The sequence below is a fragment of the Rhinolophus sinicus genome, chromosome X (genome assembly GCF_036562045.2).
Source record: "Rhinolophus sinicus isolate RSC01 chromosome X, ASM3656204v1, whole genome shotgun sequence".
Taxonomy (NCBI): domain Eukaryota; kingdom Metazoa; phylum Chordata; class Mammalia; order Chiroptera; family Rhinolophidae; genus Rhinolophus; species Rhinolophus sinicus.
In genome coordinates this window covers 69,461,959-69,473,614 of record NC_133768.1, presented here as the reverse complement: position 1 = coordinate 69,473,614, position 11,656 = coordinate 69,461,959, and the positions used below count along the sequence as shown (strand labels likewise).

Here is an 11,656-nt window from a genome sequence, read left to right as displayed (position 1 = left end):
AGCTATATGGATGGCAAATATGCATGTGAAAAGATGTTCCACACCATTCGTCATTAGAGAAATGCAAATACAGTCTACAAGGACATGGGGATAAAATTAAAAAGACTGACCATGCCAAATGTTAGCAAGGATGTGGAGAAATCAGAACTCTCATACACAGCTGCAGCAGTGTGAAATGGTACACTTTGGAAAACATAAAAGTTAAACATATACCTACCATATGATCCAGTCATCCCACACCTAGGTATTTACCAAAAAGCAAAGCATATGACCATAGAAACAGCTGTACACGAATCGTGACAGCAGCTTTATTTCTAACAGCCCAAATGTGGAAACAACCCAAATGTCCACCAACAGGCGAATGGATAAGCAAACTGTGGTATAGTCATATCATGGATACTACTGGCAATAAAAAGCAATCACTGTTGATACATACAACATGGATGGATCCCAAATAATCATGGTGAGTGAAAGAAGCCAGAACCCCTCCAGGTCCCTCCCCCAATCCATGTTGTATGATAACATTTCTATAAAATTACAGAAAGTGAGAATGATTCCATACTGTGGTAAAGCAGATCAGTGGTTGTCTGGGGGCGGGGAGATATAGGGAGGGTAGGAGGGAGAGATTACAAAGGGGCATGAATAAACTTTTGGGGTTGATGGACACAGTCACTATCTCGACTGTGGTGATGGTTTCATGTGTGTAGACATGTCAAAACTCATTCAATTGTATATTTTAAATATGAACGGTTTAACGTATGTCAATTATATCTCAAGAAAGCTATTAAATAAAAAGCATGTAAATACTAAATTGGAAAGATAACTGGAAAGACGAAAAGGCAAGTGGCAGAATACTATAGTCTTATTTTTGCAAAGAAGCCATTTGTGCATGTTGTTTATTAAGAGGATATGCAATGAAAGATTAGGCACTATGCACCAACTGTTAACACACAGAAAAAACCTGAGTGATTCAAAACCCTGTTGCAGATGCATACTTACTGACATGGAAAGACATTCACGATACACAGTTAGTGGGGGAGAGGAGCAAGTTACACACACTATTTACAGTATGATCTTCTTTTAGTTTCTTAACGGTTTGAAAAATCTCAATGCATATAACCCAGTATTTTCATACACTGAGACATTCTCTTAAGCTCAGACCAGGGTTTATAATCCCTACCAAGAGCCTTAGAGAACATAGCCATAGCTCAAATGTCCTGGGGATGCTTTCTGAACCACACAGACTTCCAGGAATCACTATCATGTCGGTTGAGGCAGCACCCTCTCTCCCAGCTTTCCTGTTCTGTGTCGATGAAGCTGCAGTTATGGGCCTAAATTTCTACAATTAAGTTTATCCTGTACAGTTTTAGCTGGTACAAATGCACAAAGTGGAGTAGCCTACTAGTAAAAGACAGTGCCTTTTGGCTTATCATGTGACTCCCACGTGAAAAAGAGAATAAATTATAAATGGTAAAAATAATCACGTTATGATTTTGCAAGGAGGAAGCAAGCAATTATCTTTTTAAATGTAACGTATGAAGCAATGTACAGAGTGATTCCAGTTCCTTGGGGGGAAAAGGACATACAGATTGAAAAAGATAGGAAGGACACAAAGCAAATTTCACTTGCTGATGAAATTTACATCTTATTCATTCAATAGTTTTGGGAACCTACTGTTTTCCAGACACTGCTAGTTCAAATCCATACACTCATCCCAGATTTTTCTCCTGACCTCCAGTAGCCAAGTGCCTCATGGACATGTGCATGGGGGAAGTAAAGAATTGCAAGACTGGCGGGGACATTATCTACAGCAAACTGAATCATTAAAAGCAGTCTCTGAGCCTTCAAGGCCTCCATCAAAAAAGTGAGGACTGTAAGGCAGAGAGTGAGTGGGGTTTGGTATCAGACAAAACAGCTACGCCACCTGTCTGCTATGGGAATCTAGGAAAAAGTATTTAACCTCCCTGATTCTCACTGGAGGTGATCCAGAATAATAAGTTATGGTATTAACTTAAAAAACAACAACAACAACAACGAAAACTACCAGTACCTAGGTCACAAGACCATTGTGAAAAGAGGTGGGAAAAAAGACCCTGAATATAGTGCCAACATAGTATCTTACATTAGCAGCATGTATGCAGGACATCTTTCCTCCCTACACCTATTTCTCTTCTGTGAGATGATTCTGACACAAATGAAACAGCCTAACACTACAAGAGTTATAAATGTATTAGCAAAAATTTTTTAAAAAAATGAATATTACATCTTATCAAGGATTCAGGGCCATTTCTGTGTTGTGAAATGAGTTATCTGACGCAGGTAGAATAAAAGACTAATCCCTTACATTAAACAGCTTATAGCAACCCTTGCCTCCTTTATGTACTGGGAGTGCACATTTCACAGAGCGAGTGAGGGTATGTGTATGCGTGATTGCACGTACTGTTATCTTGTGTGTGCATTTCCGCAACTAGATTATAAGTCCAAGGATATTAACTTTTATGCTGTTTGAAGCCACAAATGGATCTAAGCAGACACTAATGAACAAGTTAGCTTACTTAGGATGAACTGGTTCACTAAGTTCTTAAGTGAAACGTTAAGAAGCGTCCCATCGACACAAGGTAAAAATCAACAGGCGTTTTCAGCTCACGATGGAATAGTCATTTAATACCCGCCAAAACGTCTAGCTCAAAGCTGGAGATACTGTGCCACGATACTGTGTTAAAGATGTAACTCACAATATGCACACCGTAACGAACAAAACATTATGCAAGGCTCTTTCAGAAGAGACAGCCTATTATTAGAGTTTGGCGATTGTTCCAAGCGTTCCCTTTTATTTCTGGCTCATTTTACATTGTCTCAATAATCCCTTTAACTTCACGGAAGATGGCCATGAGTGTGTTATAACTCAAGTGATCGACAACTACAATCGAGCCCTTTCTGATATGCTCTTTTATGTTAATAAATATGGCCACGGCACTAACCAGATTGGCTTTTGCTTCTTTCTGGTTGAAGATGAGTTTCAATGCTGCTAATGCCTTTGTATTGATCATGTCTCTGGCTGCAGCTGGGTTCTCAGACAAATTCAACAGTACTTTCAGAACAAGATTTCTGGTTTTACGATTTCCCAGGGACAGCACACGAAAGAGCTCTGAAAAGTAATTGGCAACAATACGGTGATGGTTAGAGTCAGCAGTCAGTTGCCCTAGTATCTTTAATCCAGACTGCTGTCCGGGTGAGTTCAAGGGAAAACACGCCGTTTCCTCACACATGTGCTTGACATGTAATTCAACCTTGCGCTGTCTTTCATCCCCAGAAGGGGGATTCAGAGTAATTACGGCCTTTTTCCTCATTTCAGAGGAAGGAAAACTGAGCAAGCTTTCAATAAGCGTCACCACACCCACCTCATTGATGAACTCTTGGGCAAATGGATGAACATGAATGACCCCCATTGCAATTTGAGCTATTTTATGAATGAGAGGATCAGTAGTTGACTTAAGTAAGGTAACAAGTTTTTCAAATTCCTCGGAATTCATGTAGCATTCCATTTTGCAAGGGCAAGCAAATGGCTTAATCCCATTCGCCTCCCTGAACCTGATTTGGCGTCTAATCTCCTCTATGGTCTGAATGCAAGGGTCAGAACCAAATGGGCACTCAGGGATAGGCTGTGAGCATGGAGGAGTGCTCATGGAAGAGCACACTGTTGCCACAGGCAAAGAATGAGCATTCTCCTCAGCTGAGGCCAGGACAATATATGAAGGAGGCCTCGTCTCAGATGGGACTTGGGATCTAAATCCTAACACTGCCGGGGTTACAGCAGGGGCTTTGGGCCAGACAGTGACCTCAGACCAGTCCTTGGGCCTATTCTTTTCATTAATTTCATCCACAGGCTGGGGCCTAACTATCTTACTCACGGGTCTCGGATTAGGGTCAAAACTAGTTTCGTCTCCATCCCAAAACCAGTTCCCGATAACGTTCTCTTCCTCCTCCTCCTCAGCCCCTGGCCTAGCCTTGCAGCTAGCCCCAGCCACCACAGGCTCCAGCTTCCCAGCACAGGACGGGGGACCAGGATCAGCTCTTTCTTCATCCTTAGCCCTGGGACGATTACCAGTCTCTTCTCCAGTCCAGAACCCGGAACCAACACTGGTCTCCTCCCCAGCCCGGGAGCAGGCACCAATACCAGCCTTATCTTTACGCATGGACCTGGACTCTGCACTAGCCTCAGCCACACAACGAAACCAAGATACTCCAGTGGCCGCATCTTCAGCTTTGGGACTGAAATTTGCCAGGGATCCTTCTTTCATCTCAATTACAACCTTGTTCTTAGACACTGCCTTCGTCTCTGCCACTGAATCTGCCTGAGACCCTGCTTTGGCTACTGCTTTGGCCGGGATCTTGGCTCCAGGCCTGACTACACCAGCAGCCTCTCTCTTTGCTTCGGCCTCTACACCAGCCTTTTTTGCAGTTTTGGCCTTATTTCTACTCCGAGTCATGGCTGAAGCCGAGTTATATAGGTAGCCCTATACAGTCTTGGCCTTGGCTCTCAACCTGTCCCAGGCCGATGTCTTGACACTCTTTCACTGGGTCAGAGAGAAACTTTGTAGCAACAGTTAGAGTCAACTGGCGGTTCAGCAGGCACGCAGTCCCCTTGCCAAACACACAGCCTCTGTCACTGATACAGACAGAGGGCAGAGGCACTCAGGCCGAGGGAAGGTGATGGGTACTCTTCCGCCACTCCAAGGCCTCCACAGCCACCGCTGGAGACGGACCTGAGGGGGAAGAAGGAAATGGGCTTTGAATCTCTTCCATCTATGCAGGCAGCCACACAGGACATGACAGAGTAGACATGGACTGTGTGGTCGGAGAAGTGGAATCGTAGAAAACTGTTACCTCGTTTTATCCCTTCCACACTCCCATTATCGCCCAACAGTGTCCTGCCCGGGCATTACTACACTCTTTTCTCTGCATTGAATAGTAGCAGGGATGGTGGGAAAGCTTGCTGAAAGGGAGAGAGGCTAAGGAATGCCCAGCCCCCCTGGTATACACCACTACACTCTACAGGTCTATCCAGGTAGGCCACACACCAACCTGACTGATCTGGTACAATTTCCTCCTCCTTCCTTGCTTCCAATGTTGATAAGCCCTACAGCTGAAATCACAGGCAGACCTAAGGACAAAAACACAGGAGGGATTGGAATTCTGAGTTTTGCTAGGCAGACACGCACTCTGCTTTCTAAACCCAATGCCTGCCCTTTTTCAAATCTAGAGCTCTGGTTATACAGTTGACCCTTGGGGTCGACACGTGGGTTAGAGATGCTGACCTCGCGTGCAGCAGAAAACCCATAGACAACTAAAGTCGGCCCTCAGCACATGTGGATTCCCAACCACAGAGCTGAACCTTGAACAATGAGGGTTTGAACTGCAGTCAGTACAACTGCGTGGGTCCACTGAACTGTGGTCACATGAAAAAAAATCCACGTGTAAGTGGACCCGCGCAGTTCAAACCCGTGTCATTCAAGGGTCAACTGTGGAACGACTCTTGCCTCCTTGGTCCTCCTCAGGGCTTCCCTCCCCATTTCCTGGGTATCTATCAATTACCCCATAGGCACAATCCTGGCTCACCCCACACCCATTTCCTATACGCAAATGGGAGGGCAGAGGTGTCTAGAATATTGGGAGACAATGGCTCCAAGATATGATCTGGCCTTACCCACGTGCCAACAGCCAATTCCCACCCCCACTCAAGAGGGGTGCTCATGCTCACACTCACCTTGGATCCAAATGAGTAGTTTTCGTCCTCTTTCTTAATTACATTCAAAGCGAACAGCTACCTACAGGATTTCAACAGGAACCTACAAAGAAACAAGCCTATAGATAGACAAAAAGGCCAAGGAAGGAAAACAGAGGAGACTGAGCGGGCCCAACACTCATGACAAGTGTTATAACATGCTTTCGTAAGTTCAAGGTCAGGTTAAATGTCTCCCACCTGTCTGCTCCTCCCAAATGACTCCCCCTCCATTCCCCTAAGACCTGCAGCTTGTCTACTTACACCTCCCAACTCTGAAGTCAGTCATTTTCCCAGCAGAGGCCACACCTCTCTCCCTGAACAAAAAATGAGGTACCAGAGTGGGCAGTGGAAAACACGCAACTGTATTTAGAAAGAAGGCAGTAATGATGATGGGGACGGTTATTTCCACAGCACCCCTGCATGACCCTGCCTTTTCCTCTTCTCCATGCATGCATAGATCCTACCTCATTCAGCAACTATGCCAGCCAGTCCTCGCAGCAGGGGACCTCTGGAGATGCGGTCCTTCCCACCAAAGAACAGTCCTCTAGCTGCAGAAGAGTCACGCCCTACAGAAAGAGGTAGGGGCATTCAGCCAAACACCAGGAAATTATGTTGATAACGGTAGAAAAAATATCAGGTTAATTAATGGGCAGATACCCAGAATTCAGGTCCTAACATCTCCTTTTCAAGGATCAGGAAATAAGAAAAAAAAAATCAAGTCTTCCAACTCCCATACTTTCTCAGGTATCCACCCTCAGGAACTCCACAACATCTGTGGGACTACCTCTGCACCGTAATGACAGGGACTGTGCCGGGAGGATGGAGATGATGTTTAGGTTTCCAGAACCAGCAAGTAAAGAAGCAGAATGACTTCATGCGTTCTACATTGCTTTTTCCAAAACCTTCCCCTCTATTCTGAACCACCTCCCCCCAGTATCTCAACATATTAAAGTGGGCTGGGATGTGGAGAAAACAGATTCCCCAAGGACAAAGGTGGACTAACAGCGCACTCTTTATTTCCATGGACTCCTCCCCCCGCCATTTGCTTGCACTTAATTGGGTGTAAGATCTAAATATGCAAGGCAATAAAACTGCTGTCTTAAGAGAAAGGCACACATTTCATTTTGGTGTCTCCCCCCCTACTTTTTTCCCTCCCCACCCCCCACCCCCCCAAACTCTGGTTCCAGCTGTTGTTTCTCAGCCTAGTTGTGTAGGACTCAGCTCCCTGGCCCACGTTGGTATTATGAGCCTCCTGGCTGGAACCGCTCACACCCGCCCCCGCCCCCCAGCTCCAGGTCGAGCCCAGCCACTGTTGACAATCTTGGCTGTCGAGGGCGCAGCTCACTGGCCCATGTGGGAATCGAACCCGTGACCTCGGCGATAGGAGCACAACCGCCTGAGCCACCGGGCCGCCCCTCATTTTGGTGTCTTCTTAATCTACCGAGTCAGTAGCCCTTTTGCTACCGCGCAGACGGCCGACTTTGGCACCAACGAGGCACCTGTGGGAAGGACAGCAAGGACGCGGGGCCCAACAGGCCCCTTTCCAGAATCAGGGCCCGGAGTAGCCAACGCCCCCGCCCCGGCGCCCTCCAGCCCAGCTCCGGCTCAGGGCTCCGCCATTTCTCCCGCAGCAGCAGCAGCAGCAGCAGCCTCCCCCACCGCCCTCTCCCGGAAAGCAGGCAGGGGAGAGGCCGGCGTGGATCGCTTCCCCAGGAGCCCAGGGAGCCTCTCAGGCCACCCCTGGACCTTGGGCCGGGCCCCAGCCCGTCGCTGCCGCAGCCTCCGCGCAGGCGTCCCCCGGAGCTGCGCCCCTCTCTCCGGAACCGGCTCGGACCCGTTCGCCGCCTCCGCCTCCTCGCCAGGATGCCAGGGGCTGGGCGCGGGTCGTAAGCTGGTCGAGAGTGGGGGGCCACCGCCCGCGTGCAGAGCACCCCCACTTGCCTTTCCAGGCTCGGGGCCCGGGTGGTCGGCCTCCCCTCCTCTCGGACCTCCTCACTCGGGTCCTCCCTGCCTTGCGTGCGCACCGAATTGCAAAGAGGCGTCCGGCCCCCGCGCCGCTGCACCAAACCCGGCAGGGGCTGCGCAGGATGCGGCACGAACCGCTGGCCGCGAGGGTGTCGGGAAAGCGGGGCGGAGGGAGGTCGCACCGCTGGGCTCAACGCACCCACCTCTGCCAGGCGCCCTGCAGTTCCGACCCGGAGGGGGCGGGGACGGGAGCAGCCCCAGCCTGTGGGGCGGGTAACGCCAGCCCGCCTCAGGGGACCTCTGCGGCCCCCTGCCGGTACCCCCCACGACGTTTCCCGCCCTATAATCTCTGGGACCCGCGGGCGGGGGTGGGGGTGCAGGATCCGCAGGTCGGGAGCAGCCGCGCCTGAAGCAGCAGCGGTTGGATACAAAGCGCCCCTAGTTGTGTCTGCCCCCCTCCACCTCCACCTCCCCCTTCCTGGCGCCATCCTTCCTGGACGCTGATGGGAGAGGGGCTGGGAGAATGCTGGCTGGGAACGGACAGGCCATCGAAGGCCAGATCGACCCGGAGGTCCTGAGGTGCCCCCCCCCAAGTTCTTTCATTGTTCAGGGGCCCAGGGAGGAGAGAACGTGGGGAGGGGGCTGCCATGGAGGCCTCACCACTGCCCCTCTCCTAAAGGCAGACCTAGACCTCTAACCCTGGGAGAGAATCCTGCTCTGCGCCCAGATTCATTCTTGCTGCCACACTACTTTTTTCTCATTCGAAATGCTAACACACGTGTTGCCGTTCTGCGGTCCCCACAGTTGCCCAAGAAAGAGGACCTTTCCCTGTCAGGACCCACACCGGGGGTCATACAATCCTCGCTGTCTGTGACCCCCACAGCCAAGTGTCAGGTACCAGGTAGGGACCGTCCTGGTTCCTCTTCCTGTCCTCCGTCTTGTCTTGCAGTCCCATCCAAGCTCTCATGATCTTGGGCAGTGTGCAAATGTGGCAGGGATTAATTAGAAGCAGTTCAGGTCTCGGCCACTTGCCATACACACCTGCGTAGCTTATCCATTAGAGCTGTTAACACAGTAGTCATACATGTTGTTAATTCCCTGATAATCACAAAATCTGCATTACATCTCAGTCTGGTTCTGATGCTTACTCTCTATCCTCGAGCTGTGCCTGCTCTTGTCTTTGGCACGCCTTGTAATTTTTTGTTGAAAGCTGGATATGATGTGTTGGGTAACAGGAACTGAGGTAAACAGACCCTTTGCGAGAAGTTTTGCGTTAGCTGGTTAGCGGTTGAGCTGTGTGTAATGTTTGCTGTGGCTGTAGGTGCCAGGGTCTTCAAATTCCTCTGGTGTCCTTATTTTTGTCTCCCCTCTTAGCTTTGGGCTTCCCTAATTACCCTTTGCACAGACACTCTGTGTGTTGCAGCTCTTTTAGCCGTACTGCACAGCTATTACACTGGAGGCTTGTGTGACAAGGTAAAAACGTGGGGAGAAGTGTTCTATAATCTTACAATTAAATCCCAGGCTTTTGTGGGCCTGTGTCCCTAGGCTGTGACCTTCACAAGTGTTTCTTAGCTTCTTTCTCCTCCTTAGGTGAAAATGGAAGGCTAGAGTGGGCTGGATAGGAAGAATGCCCTTCCCTCTGCTGGGATAAGGCTCTGGCAAAGTCTTTTCCCCTGCGGAGCAGGCCTCTGTCACGGAGAAGGCTCTGGGTGTATTTCACAAGAGCACAATTCCCCTCTCACTGCCGGACCAACTACGGGGTCTGCCTGGGAGCTTCACTGGGAGAACCCGCTGGAGTTCCCATATTTAAAGCCCGCTAAACCTCTAAGACTGCAGGTCGGGTTTCTCACTCTCATACTATTCCACACTCAGCCTCCAGCAGTTTGTCAAAATTACCTGTTTGTCTTCTCACCTGTTTATGTCTCTAGCCGTTTCTGTGCTATGTAAGGAGAGCTAGGCTGTGACTCTCCAGATTTGTCTTTTCTCCAGAATTTGGGGTGTTCATTTGCCCCGTGACCTCAGCTCTCTGATGAGTCTAAGGTTAGTCACTGATTCTCAGTTTGTTCAACTTTCTTTCAGGCTATAAGTACGGGAGCAATGTCTTCCAAGCTCTTTACATGTCAGAACTGAATCTGGACGTCTGGCCTGGCCTATGGATTTTGACTGGGTATAGCTAAAGATCAGTGAGTGATAAGCTTTTGTCCTCTTATTTTCAGCTGAACTTTACATCTGGGAATAAAGTTGCTCTGCAAATCCTAGCTGCTCCACAATTATTAGCCCTTTCCCTTCCCAGGCGTAGAAAATGTGTGTGGCTCGCACAGCTTGGCATGTCAGCCTCCAAATTCTTAACCTGGAGTGCAGACTAGAATTCCAACTTCCTGAATCAAAGTTCCTCGTGGTGAGGTCGGAGCAACTGTGACTTAACTGTAGGAGAAGAAAGTCACCTCTGTCACCACCAGCACCGAGAGCCAGTTCACCGTACTACGAGGTGCTTGCTTAGACTAGAGTAACCACTTTCTGAGCCCCGGAAGCGCTTTCTAAAAGGAGGCTGCATGGTACAGTTGGGGCTCTCTCCTCTGGGCTCTGCTCTGGGACTTGGCCGGACTTCAGAGCCAGGTAGTCCAAAATTTGAATAGAGACTTTGCCACCAAGTATTTGTGTCACTTTGGAAAAGGTACTCCATGTTTCTGTGACTCAGTTAACGCGTCCCCCACAGGATTCTCGTGCACACTGAATGAGAAACTGTCTGATATTCTGAAATACCTGCATGTATCAGGTCTCTCTAGTTCCTTTTAAAATTGTGATCTAGTCATATTATGGGGTAGGCTGGGGTAAGCAGGAAAGAGTTGATGAGAACTCCGTGGTGGCTCTTAGAGGTCACGAAAGCTAAGACATTGCCGCTGTACTCTTTGTGACTGTCACCTCAGTACTCTGTATACTGTTCTGCTTCCCATAATTACGAAAAGAACATCATCTTTGTGTAAGTATGCCCTCCTCCTCCTCCTCTTCCCCCTCCTCCTCCTCCTCCTCCTCCTCCTCCTCCTCCTCCTCCTCCTCCTCCTCGTAGTCAACGTACCACAGGGGGCCTGATCCCGGTTCCAGGGGTCAGTCTGCTTGGTCTAGGGGTAATCCATTGCCTTGGTACTCTCTGGTTCAGGAAGGGGTGGTGATCTAACTCTGCTCAATGGGACATTAGGAGAAGACTGCAGGACTTCTGAGGATAGTGTCCTCACTCATAAGAAAAGGCCATCGGGAAAGATTGTCTCCTTTTCTTCCTCAGGAACTTGCTTGTGTCCTAGAATTATTGCGACCATCAAGCTTCCAGCCTTAGGATGGAGGCCGATACTGTGAATGGCAGGAGGAGGAGATGGAAAAACAGCCGAGTCCTTAACTGAATCAAACAACCATCGAGGCCTCAGTACTTCCAGTCTGTGGATAATAAATTTCCTTATTCAGTTAGTTTTAGTTAAGTTCCTTGTTATATGAAAATGGAACAAACTTAAATGACATGTATGTTCAGGCACAAAACAACTCATCAGTGAGTAACAGTTCCTGACTTTTGTCTGTCAGTAAGCACCTACTTCTTAAAACCAGTGGCAGAGCTCATGTTCCCAGGTGAAAGGAAAATGTAGATTCTGACCGCCTTGCCTAATGAATGACTGCCAGAGGTCTGACAGCGGTGATTGGCTTCTGTTGTAGACTGAAAAGGAAAGCTTCAGGCAGAAAACCCAGATCCTGACCTTTCTAGGGGCTTAGGAGGTACATTAAATACTTGAGCTCCTAGATAAGCCTGGTTTCAGTTCGGAGAGTCATTGTGTGAAAGTGCACCCTTATGAAATGTCCATGACGTAAAGATATCAGAGCTATCTGCTTTCAATTCAGGGGGCTGTACTGAGGTTGAGCAAG

At 48.7% G+C, this 11,656-nt stretch overlaps 1 protein-coding gene across 11 annotated transcripts; it reads right to left on the bottom strand.

Annotated features, from left to right (window-relative positions):
* Nucleotides 1-855: 855 nt before the first annotated feature.
* On the bottom strand, nt 856-11,104 carry GPRASP3 (G protein-coupled receptor associated sorting protein family member 3). 11 transcript variants are annotated; one of them, XM_074323850.1, is made up of 6 exons: nt 7,954-8,142; nt 6,250-6,351; nt 6,047-6,099; nt 5,768-5,849; nt 5,086-5,164; nt 856-4,766 (listed from the first exon to the last, which is right to left on the bottom strand). In XM_074323850.1, the coding sequence occupies exon 6, from the start codon at nt 4,488-4,490 to the stop codon at nt 2,847-2,849; it is 1,644 nt and encodes a 547-aa protein (XP_074179951.1). In that variant the 5' UTR covers nt 4,491-4,766; nt 5,086-5,164; nt 5,768-5,849; nt 6,047-6,099; nt 6,250-6,351; nt 7,954-8,142; the 3' UTR covers nt 856-2,846. The 11 variants fall into 11 exon arrangements, with proteins under 11 accessions (XP_074179951.1, XP_074179948.1, XP_074179950.1 ...); XM_074323847.1 differs by lacking the exon at nt 7,954-8,142 and adding an exon at nt 7,727-7,947; XM_074323849.1 differs by lacking the exon at nt 7,954-8,142 and adding an exon at nt 7,250-7,712.
* Nucleotides 11,105-11,656: the final 552 nt, after the last annotated feature.